The sequence below is a fragment of the Carettochelys insculpta genome, chromosome 23, assembly GCF_033958435.1.
Source record: "Carettochelys insculpta isolate YL-2023 chromosome 23, ASM3395843v1, whole genome shotgun sequence".
In the NCBI taxonomy this organism is placed as follows: Eukaryota; Metazoa; Chordata; order Testudines; family Carettochelyidae; genus Carettochelys; species Carettochelys insculpta.
In genome coordinates, this window is record NC_134159.1 from 1190310 (window position 1) to 1213985 (window position 23676).

Sequence of the window (23676 nt, forward strand, 5' to 3'; positions counted from 1 at the left end):
GTAAGGAACGGGGGTGCAGAAAGGGATACGGGGTCTGGGAGGGAGCCTAGGTGCTGGGGGTTGTGACCTGGGGCAGGGGGCTGAGGTGCAGGAGGGGATGCGGGGGGGGGGATTGGGGTGAGGGGGTCTGGTGGGGGAGACAGGGGGTTTGGATTATATGGGGTAGGGGAACAGGAGTGGGGAGAAGGAGGGCTGGGGTGCTGGAGGCAGGCTTGGACTGGGAACCACTTCCCTGGGTGACTCCTGGCGAGCAGCCCAGCAGGCTCCCTGCCCTGCCATCACAGGCCACCCAGAGCAGCTGCCGCAGGGCCCTGTGTGCCTGAGCATCGGCGCGGAGGAAGCCAGCTGCACTCAGCGCTTTGCTCTTCCAGCAGGCGGTTTCTGGCCAATGGGAGCTGCAAGATTTTGCTGGTTGCTGGGGCGTCACTCAAAGCCTCTCCCTCCTCCCTCTTGGCTTGCAGCTGTGCAGACAAATGGGCCCCCCACCGGGCTGCTCAGAACCGCCTGCAGTGGTGGGGCCGGCAGGGAGCCCAGCAGAGGTTCCCGCTGTGCATGTGGGCCTGATCCAGCCGTGTGGCAGGCCAGATCCAGCCCACACTTGCATTTTGCCCAGCTCTGGAGTGGCTGTTCAGCCTGATGCACGCAGTGGCTGTCTAGGGAGAACTCTGCAGAGACTGAGATCTCTCGTGCGTGGTAACCGCTACTTTCATGTGACCTGTCACGTGCCAGGCATTGCTGGGACGAGGGTTTCCAATGTTCGTTACTTTGCATTTATCAATATTCACTTTCTTTTGTCATTTTGTTGCCCAGACACCCAGTTCTGCGGGGCCTCATTGTAGCTCTTCGCCATCTGCTTCCCACTTAATGACCTTGAATTGTATTGTAGTTGTATCATCTGCAACTTTGGCCACCTGGCCAACGAGCCCTTCCGCGGGCTGTTCTGAATGTGCTGAAGAGCCGGCTCCCAGGGCAGGGCACTGGGGTCGGCACTAGATGCCCCCCTCTGCTCTGAAAACAGACCATTTATTCCTACCCTTCGGCTTCTGCCTTTTAAGCAGGAGAGGACAGGCCCCTTCTCCCTGACAGCTGCTTAAGAGGCTTTGGTGAGGAACCTTGTCACAGGGGGGTGGGGGGTAGCTCAGTGGCTTGAGCATTGGCCTACTAAACCCAGGGCTGTGAGCTCAATCCTTGAGGAGGCCATTTAGGGACAGGGATTGGGGCATATAGATGTCAGGGATGGTGCTTGGTCCTGCCAAGAGGGCAGGGGACTGGACTAGATGACCTCCCGAGGTCCCTTCCAGCTCTAGGAGATGTGTATCTACAGGCTTTCTGGAAATCTAAGTACACTACACCCACTGGATCCCCCTTGTCCACACACCCTCTGACCCCCGCGAAACATTCTAGTAGATTGGTGAGGCAGGATGTCCCACCACAGAAACCACCTTGACTCTTCCCCAGCAAGTTGTGTGTGTCTGTTCTTCACTCAAGTTGCAGCTAGTCTGGCTGGTACTGAGGTTGGCTTACCAGCCTGCTCTTCACTACAGTCAAGTTTAGGTTTAGGTTGGACACCAGGAAAAACTTGGGAACCCTCATGGAGAAGGACAAGGACTGCAATAAAGTCCTGGAGAGCTTCACGAGCAGATGAGACAAACATCTGCTGGGGATAGTCTAGAGGGTGCTTGGACCTACCATGAGGACCAGACCTCTCAAGGTTCCTTGCAGTTCTAGTATTCTGTGGTAGTTCCAACCAGTTTGCCTGGTACAGAGATCAGACTTACAAGCCTGTAACTATCAGGATCTCCTCTAGAGCCCTTTTTCAAAACTGGCGTCACATTAGCTATCCTCCAGTCACGTGGTACAGAGCTGATTTAAACTATCCACAGCAGTTATGCAATTTCACACATCAGTTCCTTGGGTGACCCCATCGGGTCCTGGTGACTCACTGACAGCACACAAAGCCAGGCCTTCCTCGTGTCCCTCTGCACAACTTGTCTCCCCGAGCTGGAAAATGGTGGCAGGAAACACCCACCTTCCTGCCAGGCTCCACCCCTTCACAGTGCTCAGTTCAGGAGCCCAGTGCCCTGACCCAGCTCCGCTCTTCCTTCTGGAGAGCCACAGACCCAGCTGATGCTGTGGTGGGGGCTGGAAGGGTGTGATGGAGTGTCAGGGCGCCCCCTGACCCTGCACCCCCAGCTGCAGCCAGACGTGACTTTTATTGCTTCTCAGGCCCAGCGTAGCACAGGAGCCAGGGCGGGCAGCCTTATTCCTCTCGTGGGGTAGGGCTCATGGGTCCTGAACCCTCCTCTCCTGCTCCCAGTCTGCTGTCCTCATCTGACCCAGCCGAGACCAACCCCCAATCCCCACCACTGGTCCCTTGGCCCTCTGCGGCCACAACCCTGGCTTTGTTCAGACAGCCCCACCTAGCCAAGGTATCAGGCAGCTGGGCCACTTCCTACAGGCCTGCCCTCAGGGACCATCCCCTGGTGGATGCTGCGCACACAGACACACCGAGTCTCTGTAGACCAGCCTAGGGCAGGAGGGATCTCGCACAGCACAGCACAGCACAGCACAGCACCCGGTGAAGGCAAAACCAGAGTGCATCCGGGGCCACAGGAGTGGACAGCACCGGGGGAGGATCTGCTCCTCATGCAGGTGCTTATCCAGCCTTGAGGCTGTGGCGCCCATGAGCTTCGTCAACTGCTGCCACCTCACCCCAGCGAGCGGGCCATGGCCATTGCTCCCAGGCACACACGGCAGAGAGGCTAAGAGACAGGCCCAAGGTCACACAGGAAGGCTGGGGATTTCCCAGGTCATAGCTAGGGCCGGGCACAGGGCGACCCAGCCTCCCCTTGGAGTGGGCAGCAGGCGGCCCTGCAGGTCAGGCTCTGCAGCTTCCATTTTGACACGGGAGACAGTCACCAATGGGAGAGCGAATATCTCCCGCAGGTGCCGCGGGGCTAAAGCCCCAGAGTGGTTGCCCCGTGGCTCCCCAGTGTTCAGAGACACCCATGCTCCAGCGCTGACCCAGGCCCCCTGGGGCTGATGCAATGCTGGGCTCTGGGCCCAACAAGCGGCCAGGGTGGGTCACTCAGGCCAGCCGAGTCCTGCTACGAGGGAGCCCAAGGCTGGGGACAGGCTGGGGGTGGGGAGTAAGGGGCATGGGCAGAGCTGGCATAACCCCAAGCCCCCAGCCTCGGCCTGGCATCCGCTCTACTGCAGCCAAAGGCCCAGGCCGGCTTCGGGCCCAGCCCTGCTAGTCACAGTGCAGCCAAGGGGCTGTGATCTCAGCAGGCAGGTTCCAAGCCAGGCCAGTCCCCCCTGTGCCCCACGGCACCTGGCTCTCCCCATGCCTGGCTCTGAGCCGCCCCACTGGCTGGGCCAGGCCTCCCGCTAACAGTCCTCTGCCTTTCCAAGTGGGGGCTCCAGCAGCACCCTGTGAGTTACCACACGCCCAGCGCATCCCCACTCCCGCTGGCTGCCCGGTCACAGCGAGGCCCACGAGACCCAGCGCCTACTCACCGGAGGCTTCTAGGATAGACGAAAGACTTGTCCACCCTGAAAAGCAAGATGGAGAGACCAGTCACATGGGGGCCCTCCAGCCTGCAGGGCGCCCTCCCCCAAGCCCATCGCTGGGCTGCCAGGAGCGAGCCATGTCCGGAGACCAGCGGGAACAGACTGCTCCGGGCAGGGCAGCACTCTCGCTTGCGTGGGGGGACTGGCAGCCAGGGCTGGCCATGCAGGTCAGCGCTGGCCACACCTGGGACACAGATCCTCCAGGGCCAGAGAGCCACATGGGAGAGGCTCTGGGGGCAGCGAGGCCCTGGCAGGGAGAGGCGTGACCTAGGCCAGGTCTGTTGACAGCTGGGCCAGGGGCTGGAGGGGTCAAACCGCAGGGCCGCTCAGCCAAGCTGGCAGGTCCCAGGCCCTGGCGGTGGGGCACTCAGGGCAGCATTCCCCTGGTGACCCCACAGGGGCAGGTGCTGGGACCCATCCAGGCCAACCCCACGTCCCGCCCAGAGCCCAATGAGCACTCCCAGGATTGGACCCCACCAATCGCAGCTGGGGTGTGGGGCTGGCCATCAGTGCCGCTGGTCGTCACCATTCACCCCCCGCTGGGTCCTGCTCCCAACACCCTGAGAGCAGCACCAGGGGCTGGGGCTGGGGCTGGGCAGAGTGATGCCAGCAAGAGGGGTGTGTCCTGGCTCGGTCTCGTTCAATCCAGAGAGCCTGGCACTATGGCTAGATGCACTGGGGGCACAGAGAGGCCACAGTAACAGGCCCCCATTGTGTCAGGGCTATGTGAACACCAACAAAAACCAGCCCGTCCTCAGAGCAACCTGTCTGACCAGCTCCGGTGCCAGGAGGCTTCCGACACACCCCTGCTCTGCTTTAACCGAGCTCCTGCTCGGAAACACACCACCAACGCTGCTCCCCCGAGCCGCAACCTCATCTCCAGATGGGGGGGCAGGCACGGGACCCATGCCCCAACCCCCACCACTGCCCGAAATGCAGCCACCTCTGGTGTAAGGCACAGCAGCCAGCCTGCTGCAAAACCCCGCAGGGAAGCGACGTGCTGAGCCAAAGCCCAGAGGCAAATCCATCCACTCATGCAGAATGCGGAGAGGGTTGGAATGGCCCCCAGCCAGCCTGGTCTAGGCCTTTCTTAAACAAGGAGGCGTTAACACAGCAGGTGGTGAAATCAGCACTGAGCCTCCACCGGAGCTGGAGCCATCACTGCCGCTGGCTTTACACCAGTTCCCAGCAGCTGACGAGCCAGCCCCCGGCTCGCACCTCTCCAGCCCCTGCATCTCCCTGTGCTGAGGCCATAGCTGGACAGCTTGGTCTTGGGCAGTCTCGCTCCCAGGCTCTCCGGCTGGGCTCTGGGGGCTGAACGCTGGAGGGGAAGGTCAAATTCCAGCACTGTGTTTTGTCTCCCAGCCTGCGGGAAGGGGCCCAGCTCCCCCTCCTTGGGGCAGAAGCTCCAGCCGGGTCTGTGTGAGACAAGCTGCACGGGTGCAACTAAATCACTGCCCTGGAGGGGCAAAGCCCGGCTCATCGGTGCATTGAACCTCTGAACGGCGCAGGGTTTCCCTGCGCGGCGCCGCGACCAATGCCACACCACTGACCCGACTCACACAAGGGCTGGGCGGGTGCAGGGCCTGTGAGCGCCTGACACAGAACTATCCAGGGCTGCAGAGCTACAGGCAGGCGCTGGCCGTCCTGAGCCCAGCTGGGGAGGAGCCGTTGCCATTTAACCAGCTCAGTGCGGGTAAACGGGAGGGGATGGGGACCAGCTTTCCTCTCGTGCAGGGTGCCTCAGCTCTGGCAGTGAAAAGCAACCCCCCACAGCCCAGCCCAGCTGGAGGGGGCAGAGGCATCAGCCATCCCAAGCTGGGCTCGTTCCCAGCTCTGCTGAGCTCAGCCCATGGACCCGTGTCCGTACCCCAGGCCGGCGAGTGCCGGGGACGCACGGTCAGAAAACCAGGCTGCATAACGGGGCCCAGGGGTCCCCGAGCTCTGCCCTCCACCCACAGCCAGAAGTGACTCTCGCTGCGCGGGGGGGAGAGAGTCATTAGGCGACACGGATACAGTGCGGTGCAGATTCGTCAGCGGGGGCAGATCCCCAGAGGGAACCCAACCCCACACCTGGAGCCCCGGCTCAGGCCTGGCCGGCCTTTGGGCCTCTCCAGCCTCCCCCAGCTAACTGCTGCCTGTAATTCAAACCCGGCTGGGCTCCCCCCTCTGCTCGGGGACAGAGGTGTTCCCTGCCAGCCGGGGTCATCCCCAGCCGCTGGGAGCTGCTCCGCAGGTCTTGCGAACGCACGACTCGGCGTGCACCAGGCCCATGTAATTAGCACTGGGGCACGAGGCTCTGAACCTCGCCCGCCACGCCCCCGTGCGATCCCAGCGCCCGGGGCTGAGGGCGGGAGGGGGCAGCGGTGGGGAAGGCATCATGCAGCTGTGCTCGGCAGTTGCTAGGCGACAGGGCCCGCCCACGGCTGGCACAGCCGGGTGCCCTGGAGGGGCAGGACCGTGCCCACGCCGGGAGCAGGGTGGCCTGGGAACCTGGCTCAGAGCAATAACGGGGGGGGGGGGGGGGGACGGGGCTGGAGTTCCCTGGCTGCCCCCACCCAGCCCAGCCTCGCTCCATCCCCTTCCCTGGGCACCGGGGACAAGCCCCCTCCAGCAGGGGCCCAGCCATGCAGCCGGGTACCTCGAGGAGGAGCACAGAGGTTATGAGGCCTCTGGCCCAGCCCCGGCGCTGCCGAACAGGGGGTGAACGCCAGCCCCTCGGGCCCCTGGGGACAGCTCGGCCCCACCCCAGGCCTGGAAGCTCAGACTCTGGCTGGCGCTCAGCCCCACGAGTGTAATTAACCACTGGACCATCCGGTGGGGCTCCCCAGCCCCGACCGCTCTCAAAGCTCTGCCCAGGGCGCTGGAGGCTGTGGGGTCGGCCCCACGCCAGCCTCCAGCGTCCCGGAGGGAGAGGCCAGCAGGCTCCTGCCGTCCCTCCGAGCCCACAGGCCCTCAGAGTCACCCAGAGGCTGGCGGCCCTGTGACTGGCCTCAGAGCAATTATGTCCCCTGTGGGTCAGCCCCACAGCCCCTTGCCATGGCCATGCTGGCAACGCTTCCCCAGAGAGCAGCGTGGCTGGGCCCTGGGCAGAGCGCCTGGCACCGGGAGAGGCTGGTGCCTGCGGGAGCATCGGGAAGGAGGGCGAGAGGCACAGCCGGAGGCTCAAGGCCAGACCTCAACCAGAGCCCCCCGCTCCTCCGCGGCGCAGCCCCGATCCCGCCGCTGCACCCCAGAGCCCCCCGCTCCTCCGCGGCGCAGCCCCGATCCCCCCGCTGCACCCCAGAGCCCCCCGCTCCTCCGCGGCGCAGCCCCGATCCCCCCGCTGCGCCCCAGAGCCCCCCGCTCCTCCGCGGCGCAGCCCCGATCCCCCCGCTGCGCCCCAGAGCCCCCCGCTCCTCCGCGGCGCAGCCCCGATCCCCCCGCTGCACCCCAGAGCCCCCCGCTCCTCCGCGGCGCAGCCCCGATCCCCCCGCTGCGCCCCAGAGCCCCCCGCTCCTCCGCGGCACAGCCCCGATCCCCCCGCTGCGCCCCAGAGCCCCCCGCTCCTCCGCGGCGCAGCCCCGATCCCCCCGCTGCGCCCCAGAGCCCCCCGCTCCTCTACGGCGCAGCCTCGATCCCCCCGCTGCGCCCCAGAGCCCCCCGCTCCTCCGCGGCGCAGCCCCGATCCCCCCGCTGAACCCCACAGCCCCCCGCTCCTCCGCGGCGCAGCCCCGATCCCCCCGCTGAACCCCACAGCCCCCCGCTCCTCTGCGGCGCAGCCCCGATCCCCCCGCTGCGCCCCACAGCCCCCCACTCCTCCGCGGCGCAGCCCCGATCCCCCCGCTGCACCCCAGAGCCCCCCGCTCCTCCGCAGCGCAGCCCCGATCCCCCCGCTGCACCCCAGAGCCCCCCGCTCCTCCGCAGCGCAGCCCCGATCCCCCCGCTGCACCCCAGAGCCCCCCGCTCCTCCGCAGCGCAGCCCCAATCACCCCCGCTGCACCCCAGAGCCCCCCACTCCTCCGCAGCGCAGCCCCGATCCCCCCGCTATGCCCCAGAGCCCCCCGCTCCTCCGCAGCGGAGCCCCAATCCCTCTGCTGCACCCCACAGCTCCCTGCTCCTATGCAGTGCAGCCCCGATCCCCCCGCTGCACCCGAGACCCCCGCTCCTATGCAGCGCAGCCCCGATCCCCCCCGTGTCCCAGAGCCCCTGCTCCTCCGCAGCACAGCCCCAATAGCCCCCGCTGCACCCTAGAGCCCCCCACTTCTCCAGAGCACAGCCCCGATCCCCCTGCTGTGCCCCAGAGAACCCCGCTCCTCCACAGTACAGCCCCAATCAGCCCCAGAGCCCCTCGCTCCTCCACAGCGCAGCCCTGATCCCCCCGCTGTGCCCCACAGCCCCCCGCTCCTCCGCAGCGCAGCCCTGATCCCCCCGCGGTGCCCCACAGCCCCCCGCTCCTCCGCAGCGCAGCCCTGATCCCCCCGCGGTGCCCCACAGCCCCCCGCTCCTCCGCAGCACAGCCCCGATCCTCCCGCTATGCCCCAGAGCCCCCCCGCTCCTCCACAGAGCAGCCCCCTTCCCCCCGCTGCACCCCACAGCCCCCGCTCCTCCACAGCACAGCCCCAATCCCCCCGCTGCACCCCACAGCTCCCCACTTCTCCAGAGCGCAACCCTGATCCCCCCACTGCACCCCAGAGCCCCCCACTCCTCCGCAGCACAGCCCCGATCGCCCCCACTGCACCCCACAGGCCCCCGCTCCTCCACAGCGCAGCCCCCATCCCCTCGCTGCACTGGAGCCAGGAGCCCCGGAGTCAGGGGAGTCCAGTATGGGCTGGGAGAGGCTGCAGCTCAGGACCGAGGGGCACTGGGGGAGCTGCAGGGAGTGTGTGAAGCAGGGAGATAATCAAGGCCTGGCTGGCGCTGTGGGTGCAGTGGGCTCTGCATGCCCATTGCCCCCAGTCCAGTCCTCGCCAGCAACCACCACTTCCCCCCATACTGGGGGCGTCCCCAGGCAAAGCCCAGCCCCCACATCCCTCCCCCCACACCGGGGGCATCCCCAGGCAAAGCCCAGCCCCCCCCACATCCCTCCCCACACACCGGGGGCATCCCCAGGCAAAGCCCAGGCCCACCCGTCCCTCCCCACACACCGGGGGCATCCCCAGGCAAAGCCCAGCCCCCCCACATCCCTCCCCACACACCAGGGCGTCCCCAGGCAAAGCGCAGCCCCCACATCCCTCCCCACACACCGGAGTGTCCCCAGGCAAAGTGCAGCTCCCCCACGTCCCTCCCACCACACCAGGGGCGTCCCCAGGCAAAGCCCAGCCCCCCCACGTCCCTCCCCACACACTGTGGCATCCCCAGGCAAAGCCCAGCCCCCCCATGTCCCTCTCCACACACCGGAGCATCCCCAGGCAAAGCGCAGCTCCCCCACGTCCCTCCCCACACACCGGAGCGTCCCCAGGCAAAGCCCAGCCCCCCCATGTCCCTCCCCACACACTGTGGCGTCCCCAGGCAAAGCCCAGCCCCCCCATGTCCCTCCCCACACACTGTGGTGTCCCCAGGCAAAGCGCAGCCCCCCCCACATCCCTCCCCCCACACCGGGGCATCCCCAGGCAAAGCCCCCACCAGCGCCTGCAGCATCTCCAGGTATGGCAGAAAGGTGCAGCCGCCAGGGAGCCTCTCGTGTCTGGGCGGCGGCTCCTGCCCTGGGCTGACACCCGCCTGTACCTGGGGCGGCATCTCCCCAGGCTGCAGCTGGCGCAGGTTTGCTGGGCTGTTTGTTCAGAGCCCCACCCTGAGAGGGGGCACAACCCCCAGCACTAGCACTTCCACAGCCCTGGGAGCCTGCAGCCACCCCAGACCTCAGCTCAGCCACAGCTCCAGCACTTCACCCCCCAGCTGGCAGCAGGAGCAAGTGGAGCAGTGGGTGGGGCCAGCAGTTAGATGGGGGCCTGGGCTCCCGGCTCCAGCTGTCAGACTAGGGGCTTGGTGCTCACGCTCACTTGCCGGTGTGAGCTCCCCCAGAGCACACCAGCCCCGGGCGCCCCTCGGGGAAGGCAAGTCTGTCGCACTGTCTCCAGTCTGCTGAGCGGGAACCGGGGCCAGGGAAGGTCTCCCCTGGAGCAAGTGGGAGCCAGTAGCCAGGCGGGAAGAGGACCCAGGAGTCCTGCTGCAAAGCGGAGGCTCCCTGCACCAGGGCATGGGCCTTGCCAGGAAGGAGCAGCCAGGCAGGAACCCCGGCTTCTCCCCAAGCTCTGGCCCCACCATGCACTCACTGGCCCCCAGCACGTGCTCCCTGCTGGGCTGTGGGTCAGAGCCTGCGGCTGGACCAGATTGGCTGCACGGGCCCCTCCAAGGCTGGCACTGGGCCCACATCCAGCCCTTGGCCCCTGCTGAGAGCCCCAGACCATCAGGAACCTGCAGGGCCCAAGCAAAAGTCAGCGCCCCCTGCACTGGTGTGAGCCAGGCAGGTACGGCTGGGACCGGCAGCACAGGGCAGTCGAGCTGGATGAGCAGGTCCTGCAGGGCAAGGAGTGGGGCGGGCCTGGCCCCAGCCCAACAAGCAAAACTCAGGACTCTGCAGTGGGGCTGTGGGAGGGGACCCAGCACTGGAACAGGAGGGGCTGCAGGGGGGCGGAGGGGCACCGGGGGAGCGGGGCTGGGACAGGAGAGGCTGCGAGGGGACGGAGGGGCACCGGGGGAGCGGGGCTGGGACAGGAGAGGCTGTGGGGGTCGGAGGGGCACCGGGGGAGCGGGGCTGGGACAGGAGAGGCTGTGGGGGACGGAGGGGCACCGGGGGAGCGGGGCTGGGACAGGAGAGGCTGTGGGGGGCGGAGGGGCACCGGGGGAGCGGGGCTGGGACAGGAGAGGCTGTGGGGGTCGGAGGGGCACCGGGGGAGCGGGGCTGGGACAGGCGGGGCTGCAGGGGGACGGAGGGGCACCGGGGCTGGGACAGGAGAGGCTGTGGGGGTCGGAGGGGCACCGGGGGAGCCAGGCTGGGACAGGAGAGGCTGTGGGGGTCGGAGGGGCACCGGGGGAGCGGGGCTGGGACAGGAGAGGCTGTGGGGGACAGAGGGGCACCGGGTGAGCGGGGCTGGGACAGGAGAGGCTGTGGGGGTCGGAGGGGCACCGGGGGAGCCAGGCTGGGACAGGCGGGGCTGCAGGGGGACGGAGGGGCACCGGGGGAGCGGGGCTGGGACAGGAGAGGCTGTGGGGGTCGGAGGGGCACCGGGGGAGCGGGGCTGGGACAGGAGAGGCTGTGGGGGTCGGAGGGGCACCGGGGGAGCGGGGCTGGGACAGGCGGGGCTGTGGGGGTCGGAGGGGCACCGGGGGAGCGGGGCTGGGACAGGAGAGGCTGTGGGGGACGGAGGGGCACCGGGGGAGCGGGGCTGGGGGAGACGAGGGGCCCCTGCAGTGCTGCATGACTAAGTCTCCCAACACCCGGCCGGTCTGCCTGGCTCTGTTCTCTCCGCCTTGCGGGGCCCAGGGACCCCCCCACCGCCTGGCAGGCTCCCAGGGGAGCGGCGCTGCCCAGGGGCACGTACCCTCCGTAGGCGCCGAAGGTGAAGCTCCGTTTCCGGGCAGACATGGCAGTTCCAGGCCAGCTGCTGGAGCTGGGGACGCTGGCGACAGCCTGTCCGGTCGCTGGCTCTGCAGCTGCAGCGTCCCGAGCCGGCCTGGCTAGGCTCCCTCCCCGCCCTGCCCCCAGGCCCAGCTGCCCAGCCCCAGCCAGCACAAACAGGACAGGCCCTGGCTCTGCCAACGGGGTCCAGCGTCACCAGGCAACTCCGCGTGCTGCTGAGGGCTGCTCAGGGAGCCATTAGCTCTGCAGCTCCTCTGGCACCAGGGAGCCCATTAGCGTAGGGGTGGCGCCAGCCACGTCCCCGCTGCAGCTCCTCCGGCCCAGGGAGACCCCCCCCAGCCCCACCGCCACTGGGGGGTTAGCACCCGGGAGCCTCTCCGCAAGGCTACAGCTGCTCCCCATCCCGGCGCTGCCATGGGGAAGCCACGGCAGCGCCCCAAACCGGTGCGGCTCAGCCACGGACCGGGGCAGGGGAGGGCGTGTTTTGGGGGTGCATAGAACTGGAGAACCTGGGGGCATTTACCAGAGGTACACAGGAGCGGGGCTGGGGCTCCTGTAAGGGGTGCTCAGTGTGGGGGGCTGGGGGTGCACAGAGCGGGGGTGCTGCAGGGAAGGGGGAGCTAGGTGTGCTGCACCACGTACGCACGGTGTGGAATGGGGGGTTGGGAGAGCAGCGGGGGGTGTGCACAGAACAAGAGGCCTAGGAGTGCTGCAGGGTGCACACTCAACGGGGGGATTGCGTGTGCTGTGGAGGTGTGGGTAAAACCAGGGGGATGGGCCAGCTGCAAGGGGTGCACAGTATGGGGGGTGCAGTGGAGACTGGCTGTGCTGTGGGGGTGTGCACAGATGGGGGGCTGGCTGTGCTGTAAGGGGTGTGCACAGCGCAGGGGGCTGGCTGTGCTGTGGGGTGGGGTGTATGTGCAAGGAACCGGGGACGGGGGTGCTTCAGGGAATGTGCTCAGAACAGGGTGGCTGGGTGTGCTGCGGGGGCGTATGCACTACGGGGGGGCCCCCACGGGGGCCCACGCACTACGGGGGGGGTGCTGGGGGTATTTGGATCGACTGTCAGTGGCTCGTGCCCCTGCAGCGTTGGGGCGGGAGGGGGCAGGACGCTGCGGCCCTCCTTGTGTGTCCCCAGCAGCGCCCGCAAGGCTGGCAGGGATAGGAGACCCTCAGGGCCGGGGGTGGGGGCGTATCAGGCCACATGGCTGCTAAGTACCAACCCCACAGCCCACCCAGACCCCCTTATCCAACCCTCCCTACACACACTGCGTCCCCGCACAACCCGACACAAACTATATCCCCCACCGCCTTACACACTGACACACTCAGTACCTAGGGCTGGGCAGGGGCACAGAGTGTCAGGGTGTAGGGCTGTGTGGGGGCACGGGCTGTGTGCGCATGCCAGTGTAGGGGTGTGCAGGGCGTAGGTGAGAGGGCAGGGGCACTGTGTGCGTCAGTGTGTAGAGCTGTGTGGGGGTACAGACACACCCACACAACGTATCCCGCACAACCCTACGCACTGACACACACGGCTCCCCCTGCACAACCCTACGCACTGACACACACGGCTCCCCCTGCACAACCCTACACACTGACACACACACTGCTCCCCCTGCACAGCCCTACGCACTGACACACACACTGCTCCCCCTGCACAACCCTATAGACACTGTGTGCCCTGAACAACACACCTACACACTGTACCGCTGCACAGCCCTACACAAACACACGCGCACCGTACCCCACACATAACCCTCCCTACTGACAGACTGCACCCTTGCACAACCCTACACACACAAACTGTAGCCCCTTGCACAACCCTACACACTGACACACACAGTGCCCCCACACAGACACACACACACACTGTACCCCCCACACAACCCTACACAGACACACTCACCCACACATTGTGTTCTCTGCACAACACCACACTGGCCCTGCACAGCTCATACGCATACACACACACACAGTGTTCCCTGCACACTGACACACTGTGCCCCCCACCACAACCCTACACACTGACACAGTGATGTGGGGGGGTGTGGCGGCTCACAGAGGCTGTGGGGCTCCTGCTGGGAGTAACCTGGCGACCAGGTGACACCTCTGGGCTGCAGACAAAGGGGCAGGTGGAGCCTGAGAGGTTTGAATTGGAACTGGGAGTTGGAAGCAGTGAGTCTGGGCTGGGAGAGAGAGAGACAAAGGAGGGTGCAAGGCCCCAGCTGGGGGTCCTTTTGGGGCCTCCCCTCCCCAACACAGATTGGACTGGCTGTCTCTGATTGCTGCACTGACTCCTCTGTACGACACTGTGTCCTGTTGGCTAATAAACCCGCTGTTCTCCTGCCCAGTGAGTCATTCCTGCCTGCAGACCGGGTACAGAGCTTGGGGACCCATGAACCCCATGACACTGGTGGCAGCAGTGGGATGTACAGCACCCTGGAGGTGGAGCATTTGGCACTACGTGACTGGCGTGCAGGAGGAAGAAGAGGGCCAGCAAGACCCAGGTGAGCTGACGGGCAGTGAGGGGCAGTTCCCCAAGGCTGAGGGCCTGTGGCTGATCCCAAGAGAGTGTGGGCGTGGTCCTCAAGAGTGGGGCTGGCTTGTAGTCAGCCACGCAGGCCAGGTGCAGATCGGGGTTAGTCCTGGGAGTCTGTTGGAGCCGGTCCCAGAAAGCAAAGGGGCCTGTGGCCCAACTCCGGGAATGAGTGACCCACAAGGAGCCTGGCACACTGAAGGGATTCTTCCGGGAATTGTGGGGTGCAGCGGCATCGGCCTGTGCGTCTGCAATCCCGTTCAGCATCTCCGCTGGGAAGCGGCAGCGCCTGGAACCTGACTTGAGGTTAAAGGATGGGAACAACCGGCAGCATGAACGTGCAATGGCAGAACTGAGGGCTAAGGAAACTCCTGCAGGGTGAGCCCAGATGGGGGCAGGGAACCCTGGACTGCATGGAGCTCTGAACCGAGTGGCCTGCCACAGCTCAAGGAGGGAAGGAGCGATTCCAACCCATCGCCTATGAGTGGCCAGGACAGGCCTGTGAAGAGTTTTCCAGGCCTGGGCCGAGGAAGGTGCCTGTGTGTCTGTGCAGGAAAGCAGCTTGTCCACTGGGAATGACAAGTTGTCTGTGAGAGAAGCTGCTTCACCTTCTGGGCGTGTGTCTGAGACCAGCCAGTGGGGCTGGGACAGAGGAGAAAGGGTCTCCGATTGTCTGTCCTGTTGAACAGCAGCAGCAGCCTGGGGAGAGAGCAGAGCCTGCACTTGGAAAAGGTGCCAACGAGCACACTCGTCCATTGTCTGAGGAAGACTCCCCCAGCCTGGGGTGGCTGGAGAGGGAACCACCAGGAAAGAGCATTCCAGGTGTGACTCTGAACCCAGCCATGGGGGCTGGAGCAGAGGGAATGGCTCTGGGATGGGCAGTGGCATCCCTGATAAGGACGCTGCTCCTCGGTGCGAGGAAGGTGCTTCTACTTCTGGGGAAGCTAGTTCTTTGCTCGAGCGTAGGGTGGCTCAAAATGGTGCTAAGATCCCAGAGCAGGAGCTGAGAGCAGCTGAAGCCCAGAAGGAACCGGTTGTGGCTCAAGGGAGGGCACACCCAGAGAGATCAGATTCCCACCCCACAGGGCAAGGGGGAAGATTACAACTGGCAACCTAAAATGCCAGAATCTCCAGGAGGTTCAGCCATGGTTGCGGTATGCCAAAGAGCAATGTAAATAAATGTACAATTGCAATGGCTTTGTTCTTGTTACTCTCACTGACTGCTGTAACCAAGGGGTGATGCTACCAAAGCCTGTAGAATTGTGCCATGTACTGAATGTTTGGAAAGAACCACGTAACGTATGGACATTGAAGTATAAGCATAAATTGAATGTTGAAGGCATCTATAATTCTGAAATGTCACCGTTGTTCCCTGTAACCAGCCTTGCAACCTATTGTGTGGTATGGAAGGGGAAACTGAGGCACACAACCATTTTGGTGGTCTGGCTAAATGCCAAGGGTGGAAAGCATTTGTGCCTTCATTTACTGGACTGTTACTGAATTCCAAACATTTGCTGGAGCAGCTGTATGGGCTCTGCCTGCCCGACTTGAGAATGTGGCTGATGGACCGGAGGCCGAAGCAGGGAGACCAACCAACCAGAGGGAACCAACGGGACTTGCCCGGCTGCATCCCATGAAAGGGGCCAATGCCAAGCTCTTGACATGGAGCCTCCCCCAGCAGGATTACGACATGAAGGTGGTCCACATCCAGGGGAGGACCGAGGGTACAGCCGATGCCCAATCACGAGGGGAGGGCCCCGAACTTCCCCAGGTCACTGGCAGAGTGACCCCACTCAGTTCGGTCTGGAAGGGGGAGAGATGTGATGGAGTGGGGGATACCCGTGTGTGTGTGTGGCTCACAGCAGGTGTGGGGCTCCTGCTGGGGGTAACCTGGTGACCAGGTGACACCTCTGGGCTGCAGACAAAGGAGGTGGAGCCTGAGGGGTTTGAACTGGAACTGGGAGTTGGAAGCAGTGAGTCTGGGCTGGGAGAGAGAGAGACAAAGGAGGGGGCAAGGCCCCGGCTCCGGGGACCCTCGGGGCCTGCTCTCCCCAGCATAGATTGGACTGGCTGTCTCTGCCGGCTGCACTGACCCCTCTGTACGATGCTGTGTCCTATCGGCTCATAAACCCACTGTTCTGCTGAGTGCGAGTCACTCCTGCCTGCGGGTGGGGTGCAGAGCTTGGGGACCCCTGAACTCCATTACAGCCTCACACACAGAGTGCCCCTTGCACAACTCCTCTACACACTGACACACACACTGTGCCCCACACAACTGTATATACTCACACACACTATACCCCTTGCACAACCCTGCATGTTGGACACATGCACATACTCCTTGCACAACCCTTCAGACTCACTCTGCTCCTTGCACCACCCTGCACAGGTGCGCACACACAGTGCCCCATACAACCCCACAGACACACACGGTATCCTCTGCACATCCCTGCACACCCCGTACACCTGCTGCACTAGACTGCACACACGCACACTACATGCCCTGCCTGCTGTACCCACTGTACGCCCTCCACATGAGCACGGTGCTCCCTACAGAGGGCACACAGCTGTGCTCCACACACAACACTCCCTCACATTCCACAATCCTGGACACACACACACACACACACACACACACACACACACTACAACCTCCACAACCCTGATCCACAGACACACTATGCTGCCTACACCCCCACACTATACCCCTAGCACTGTACACCCTGTACAAGCTAGAACAGGCCCAGCAGAACCTCCCCACACACTGCGCACACCACAATCTCTGCACAACCCAACACACACTGTACACCCTGCATAATCCCCCACTCTACCCTCCCCCACAGGCCAGCTACAAGCACATGCTGTGTCCCTGCATGCCCCCCACGATTGCCCTGCAGAACCCCCACCCACACTGTGCAATGCTGTGCAGCCCCCCACTACACCCCTGCACAGCCCCCCGCCTGCACAGCCCCCCCCACTACACCCCTGCACAGCCCCCCGCCTGCACAGCCCCCCCCCCACTACACCCCACCAGAACCCCTCCGCCCACACTGGGCAGCCCTGGGCAGCCCATAGCACACAACATACCCTGCACACATTCCATCTCACTCCCTATAGCCAGCCCCCTGCACAGCCCCCACTCTGCACCCTGAGAAGCCTGTCTCGGAGGACCCCTCCCCCAGCACACACCAGGCACTGCACAACCCTCCTGTGGCCGGCAGTGGGCAGAACACATTTTCTCATGTGTGCCGCAGCGCTGCTGGCTGGGGCCTCTGCTCATCAGCTGGGCGGCCACCCCAGAGCACAGCCCCCACACTGCACAGCCCCCGCACTGCACCCCTCCAGCCCAACCCCCCACTGCACGGCCCTGCACAACCCACACCCACGTGCACACACCTTGCACTGGCCTCCCAGTGGGCTCCCCACTCAGCATACACCACAGCCCATGCAACACAGCCAGTAACCAAACCCGACTCCTGCGCTGCCTGCTCTGAGCTCCTCCTCCATCCCAGTGCAGCCAGACCCCCGGGGGGTTCACCCCGCAGCCTGGCTGTGCCCATGGCCAACCTCACAGGCTGAGCAGGCCCATGAGCGCAGGGCCACCCGCAGCTTCCTGCCCATACCCCAGCTCTGGGAATCTCTCCAGCTGCCTTCCTGAATCCACCCTGGCAGCTGCTGTGAGAGGAGAAGTCACAGTGTTGCTGCAGGCTGTTAAACTGCACCCCAGAGGTGGCTGCACCTCCATGGCTGGGAATCCCCATTAACACTTGAGACACACCCCCCAGACACACAGGAGTAGCTGAGAGCCGTGCTCAGCCAGGCCCCGCCCTCCTGCCACGGGCCCAGCGTCTCAGGCTCTATCACCCAGGCTCCCACCATGCCAGGCAAGAACTCCCCTTGGTACCTCACATGTGGGGAGCCGGTGCCGCTGTGCCAGCCCCCTCGTGTTTCCCTGCACACCCTGCATCCTGCTGTGCCAGCACTGGGCCCTGGGAGGCTGGCAGGACAAGGTGCAGCTCCGGGGAGCACTGCTCAGCAGCAAGCCAGGGACAGGAACACCCCAGCTGTGGCTCTGCACCCCAGGGCCGGGGTGGGGCACGAGTGCATTCAGACCCCCCGGCTCTTCCCACCAAAGCCTCTGCAAGCAGAGCCAGGCTGCCCTGCAGCACAGTCTCAGCTGCATGACCAGCACTTGGTCCCCGCCCTTCCCTGGGGCTCAGCACCACCCAGCAAAGGCAGCCAGCAGCTGGGGCACTTAGCAGACAAGGGCCCCAGCTAAGTCACCCCGGGACTGGGGACACAGCCTGTGGCGCTGGGGAGGGCCACGAGGCTGCACGGCTGCAAACCCACCAGCATCTCTGTGGCAGCGTGGCACACCCAGGCAGGTGCACGCTTGTGCGCACACTCACACACGTGCTTGAACATTCCACCTACACGCTTGCCAGAGCGCCTGGCACTCGCTCACGTGCACATTGACAGGCAAAGGAGCACAAGCCCACAGGCAGGGCTGTTCCTTCAGCAGGGGGAGGGGCTGTCGTGTCACAGGCCCCCACCCCACGCAGCGCGCACGCGGGGGAGCTCACACCAGATCCGGGGGGGGGAGAAGCCCACAGCCCCCCCCCCTCCACTCTGCGTGGATAGGCCACCTCCCCAGTGCCCCCAGCAGGCGCCACGTCTCAGCAGCGCTGCTGGGCTGGGCCGGGCCGGGCCGGGCCAGGCCAGGCCAGAGGCAGACGGGCCCCGGCTCAGCCCAAGGCAGTGGTGCCCACCGCAGGGGCCTGCAGGGCCCGGGCCAGGGCGGCGGAGAGCGGCTGGGGACGCCCTCTGCAGCGCAGCCCGCCAGCGACAGGCGAGGCGGAGCAGCAAGGGCCCTGCCAGCACCCTGGACAGCACCGCCGGGCGCTCGGCCGCACACAGCGCAGAAGCCGCACACGTGGCGTACGGCTGGGACCTGCCCTGCGCGCAGGCGGCCGGAGCCTGCAGTGGGGGGGGGGGCCGCATGCGGGGCTGGACCTGCCTGCGAAGCTGAGCGGTGCACAACCCCCCCGGCACCCTGGAGCCCCCCCAGCCCCAGCCAGGCTCTGCCCCGCTGCCCTCGTCTCCCCCTTCCCCCTGCCCCACACCGTCCCTGCCGCCGGCGCCCCCTCCCGGGCAGCCCCTGGAGCCGGCTCTGGGCTGGGCCCGGGCCCGCGGCAGCAGGAGCAGCGTGGGCAGCCCCACAGCACAGCAGCCCCCAGGGGGGAGTGAGTCACCCGGAGCCACCCGGGGGGCAGGGGCAGCCATGCCAGGCTCGGGGCACTGCGCAACCGGGCCTGCCCCGGAGGGAGTCAGTGTCGAGTAACACTGCTGTGCCGCCAGCACTGCCGGGGCACCCCCACCCGCTGGGCCGGCGACCCCCTTGGGCCAGGGCACCCCCACCCGCTGGGCCAGTGCCCCCCCCCAGCGCCAGGGCACCCCCACGGGCCAGGACACCCCCACCCGCTGGGCCAGTGCCCCCCCCCCAGCGCCAGGGCACCCACACCCCCAGCACCAGGGCAACCCCACCCGCTGGGCCGACATCACTGGAGCCCCAGCCGGGCACTCTAGGGCATCCCGCCCCCCCATAGCTGGGCCAGCTCAGCAGAGAATTTCACATGCCTCCTTCCAGACAAGAGGCCGCCAGTGTCACCAGGCCCCTTGCCCCCACGGCCGCAAAAGGGTCGTCCGCCGTAACCCCACCCCAAAGTGAGGCGCCCTCCTGCCACAGCCCAGCACTGGCCCTACCCACTCCAGCTCCCCCTCACCCCACCCCACACTCGGACATGGAATGGCCCCTCCCAGCCCCACCACTCCCCGGTGCACTTGGAATTACTGGGGAGACAATAGCTTCCAGGAACACTACGTACAACCTGCAAACACACCCCCCAGCACCACACCCCCAACACATGACCCACTTACCGTGGAGTCAGGAGCAGGCTTCAAACCAGGAGGTGGGAAATTTCTCCTGCCCCCGGCTCGGCACCCCCCTCCGGCTCCCTGTCCCCCCCCTTCAGCTCCCCGTCCCCCGCCTCGGCACCCCACTCCAGCTCCCTGTCCCCTGGCTCCAGCTCCCCAACTCTGAGCTACCCCCCTGGCTCCCCATCTCAGCGCCCCGCCCCACACATGTTGCTTTCTGTCTTCCTCAGCACCAGGAATTGTGGGAGATTCTCACCTCAGGCCCTGACTCCTGGAGCTGGGGCTTGGAACAAAGCCCAAAACTGAGAGTCCTGCGCAAAGCCTCTGACCCAGCTCCAAGGCCCCCTGGCACCACCCGGGCATGCACGCTTCCCCCGCCCATGTGCACATCCAGCATCTCACCTGCCCCTCCCACCCTGGCCGCCAGCCACGCCAGCCTCATTCACACCCGCACCGTACCCCAGGCCTCCCAGCTGCCTGCAAGCCCAGGCCCTTCCACACCCTGCCCCAGGCGCTGGCCCCAGCCCCTCACCCCACCACACCCCTGCCTGGGCCAGGAGTCAGCAGAATTCCCCCACCTGCAGCACCAGGCCGACCCCCACCTCCCACACCCCACCCGGCCCCTGTGCCCTGGCAGCACCATGAGGCAGCTGCAGCTTTCCCTTCAGTGGCTACAGGTGGGAGCCGCTGGCCTTGGCCACCACAGACCAGCACAACCGGCTCCTCTCATCGAGCGCCTGGCCCAGCAGCCTCACAGCTCCCCCCAGGCAGAGACCAGGAGGAACTGGGGGCATCGGCCAGCACCAGGGAGATGCCCCCCCCACTACTGCTGGCGACTGACCCACACACTGCACAGAAAAGCCCAACTCCCCCAAGGTCCTGCAGTCTGCCCCGGGGTCCCTCCCGCAGGCTCCCATGCTGAGCTCTTAGGCCCCGGGTGTCTGAAAACGCAGCTAAGCCCTGAAGAGAGAGACTGCAGCATGCGGCACCAGCCCCGAGCCCCAGCACCTCCCCCAGCAGCCCAGCGCCAGCCCTCCCAGAATGGGCTGGAGAGCGGGAAGATTGTTCCTTCCTGACCTTGCCAGCAGCCAGCCCAGCCCCTGGAGCCTGAGCCTGCGCAGACAAGGTCTGACCCAGAGGTGAGTGGCAGAGCCCTGCTGCCCAGCAGCCGTGCAGCGCCTTGTACAACCGCACGCACACACCTGTGCAAATCTCTAGGTCTGCACGCCGGCCTCCCCCGCGTGCTTGTGGCCCCTCCCGTCCACAGCCAACTACCCAGGGCGGCCGCACATAGGGGCCCACCCGGCGACCTATGGCAGCAGCACTAGAGAACTGGGGGTGGGGGGATGAGCCAGCCCTGGGGGCTGCCCCAGGCAGCCAGGGCAGGGCCCCAACAGCTCTGCACACAGCCAGTTCGCACCACACAGGCACCGGCAGGGTCCCTGCTCGGACAGAGGGGCCCAGAGGGGTGAAGGCCCCCCAAGGCTGGAAGCGGGGCAAGTGCCACTGCAGCAATTGATGCAACATGAGCCAGCAAGCGAGGCCCAGGCTGAGAGCGCCCACAGGGGAGCGAGCCTGCATGCTGCGGCGGCTGCCCTGCCCTGCCCGGCACGGGGCGCCGCCCACACCCGGGGCAGAAGGGGCAGCAGCAGCTCGAGGAACAGGGCTGCGGGGGCCATGGCAGAGCACCGCCGGGGTGGGACGCACGTGCTCGTGTCACCTGGCAGGCCCGGCTCCGCACACACAGCATGGCGTGTTCCCAGCGAGCGTGGGCGGACAGCACGCGTGCTGGGCGTGGTGCGCAGGCGTGGGCTCACTGCACAAAGGAGCGTGCAGAGCGCACGAGTCCCCACGGCTGACTGAGCCAGCACATGAGACGGAGCAAGGCCGGGAAAACGTCACTGAGCAACAGCTGCAGGGCCCCCACGTGCACTCCCACAGCACAGCAATGGCACGGGGGGGGCAGCTGGCTTGGACCCACCGCACGATCAGCAGCACCTGCAACATCCTCAGCCAGCGCCCCCCCAGGCCTGACCCACAGCCCCTGCTCGGCCAGCGCCCCCCCCTCCCAGGCCTGACCCCCAGCCCCTGCTTGGCCAGCGCCCCCCCTCCCAGGCCTGACCCACAGCCCCTGCTCGGCCAGCGCCCCCCCTCCCAGACCTGACCCACAGCCCCTGCTCGGCCAGCGCCCCCCCTCCCAGGCCTGGCCCACAGCCCCGGCTCGGCCAGCGCCCCACCTCCCAGGCCTGGCCCACAGCCCCTGCTCAGCCAGCGCCCCCCCTCCCAGGCCTGGCCCACAGCCCCGGCTCGGCCAGCGCCCCCCCTCCCAGGCCTGGCCCACAGCCCCGGCTCTTCCAGTCCTGCAGCCCCAACTCTGCCAGAGCCTCCCACTCCCAACCCCATGCAACGGCCAATGCTGGCCAGGCACTGATGACCAACCCTGGCCCAAGGGTGGGACTTGGACTGACCTACCCCCAGAGCCTCACCCTCCCTTATGCTGCCCAATCCCACCCTTGCCACCAGCCCCCAGAAAGCACCTGGAGCAGCAGGTCTCAGCCAGGGGCGGGTGCCTCCCGGTGGGGAAGGGACAGCCAGGAACTGGGAAACCTTCAGCCTAGGGGTCTGTGCAGAGCAGCGCATGGCAAAGAGCCTTCCGGGCCCCAGCAGCCCCCATCCCCCAGCAGAGGTATCGTCCGGCCTGAGCCGGGAACAGAACCACCAGGCTGAGCTCTGCTGGAGCTGGGATGTGCCACGGACTGGGCTCAATCCCAATGCCCAGGGGCACGTCGCCCCCTGCCAGGGACTGAAAGCACCAGCCCACCTGGCAAAGGGCTCGAGATCCTGGGGGCAGGTTCCCCGGCTGGGAGAGAGCAGCTGTACCCTCACCCCTGGGCATCTGCCTCCCTCCTTCCCCTGCAGGCACCAGCCGCCAGCGCGGCCCAGCCATCACCAGGCCCATGGCAGAGTAAAGCGCCCACGCCAAGGTGGCAACAGGGCTGGACACCCCCACGCACAGGCACTTCCCAGAGCCCCAGCGCCCCGGCCTGCTGCCAGAGGGGGCCAGCCGCGCCCACTGCAGCCCTGCAGGACCCCAGGGAAAGGCCTGGTCCACCGGGTCAGCCATGCTCAGCCCAGGCCTGGGGCGGGGGGGCCCTGTGCTGCCCCCCAGCAGCTCAGATTTCTCCAGGCCTTGGCCTGGCTTGGCCCAGGGAGAAGGCAGCTCTGGCCGACCCCGGCCAAGCCTGTAGGGCCTGGCCACCATCCTGCCGCGGGCTGCGGGACCGGGCAGCTCGCTCGCTGGGCCCAGCGCTCCGAGGGCCACAGGCCCCGGGCCACACTGCACCCCGGCTGGAGCCCCCACCCTGCCTGCCCCCGGCCTCAGCCATGGGCCCCCTCCCCTGCGCCAGGGCCGGGCGGCCGGGCAGACACCGACAGCCGCGGCCGGCCTGGGGGCCCAGCCAGCCCCAGGGCACAAGCGGGCGCAGGAGATGCGGGGGCCGCAGCGAGGAGCCCCCGGCCCGGCCCTTCCCAGCTAGAGAGCGGGGCGGCAGCCCCAGGGGGAGGCGGCTCCCGGCAGCGGGGCAGGGTCTGGGGCCCCCCAGCCCGGGTCCCCCCGCGCCAGCCGAGAGAAGAGCCGCGCAGCGCCCCAGCCCCGGCGGGAAACTGAGGCAGCGGGGGACGCGACTTACCCGAAGCCGGGGCTGGCTGGAGCCGAGCGGGGAACCCGGGCTCCGTCCTCGCGAGCAGCCGGCGGGGGCTCCAGGAGCGCGGCCGGCGATGCCCAGCGGCGGGGGGCGGGAGGCGGGACAGGGTAGGGCCGGATCGGGGCCGAGCCAGGCCGGGCCGTGCGCTCCCCAGCGCAGCCGCTGCGGCTCTGAGCCGAGCGAAGCAGAAGCGGCGTGTGACGTGAGCGGCCCGGCCCGGCCCAGCCCTGCGCGGCGCTGCCATTGGCCGCTCGGCTCGGCGCGGGCTGCCCCTGCTGCGCCCCCCGGCCCGGCTGGTCCCCAGGGGGCGATCGCGGCCCGGGACTGGAGCCCCCGCGCTTGGGCCCTTACAGCCGCAGGGTCCGCGC

The 23676-nt window shown here is 66.6% G+C and overlaps 1 protein-coding gene across 6 annotated transcripts in view; it reads right to left on the reverse strand.

Annotated features, from left to right (window-relative positions):
- The window catches only part of RAP1GAP (RAP1 GTPase activating protein), a 121747-nt gene extending 98383 nt beyond the window's left edge, over positions 1 to 23364 (reverse strand). For 4 of the 6 annotated variants that reach the window (XM_075018104.1, XM_075018105.1, XM_075018102.1 and 1 more), the window contains exons 1-2: positions 11097 to 11182; positions 3520 to 3555 (exon numbers count right to left, since the gene is read on the reverse strand). In XM_075018104.1, coding sequence (XP_074874205.1) covers positions 3520 to 3555; positions 11097 to 11140 — 80 coding nt within the window. In that variant the 5' untranslated portion in view covers positions 11141 to 11182. Of the gene's footprint in view, positions 1 to 3519; positions 3556 to 11096; positions 11183 to 23293 lie in introns of those variants that run through there. The other 2 variants (XM_075018106.1, XM_075018107.1) reach the window with 2 other exon arrangements.
- Positions 23365 to 23676: the final 312 nt, after the last annotated feature.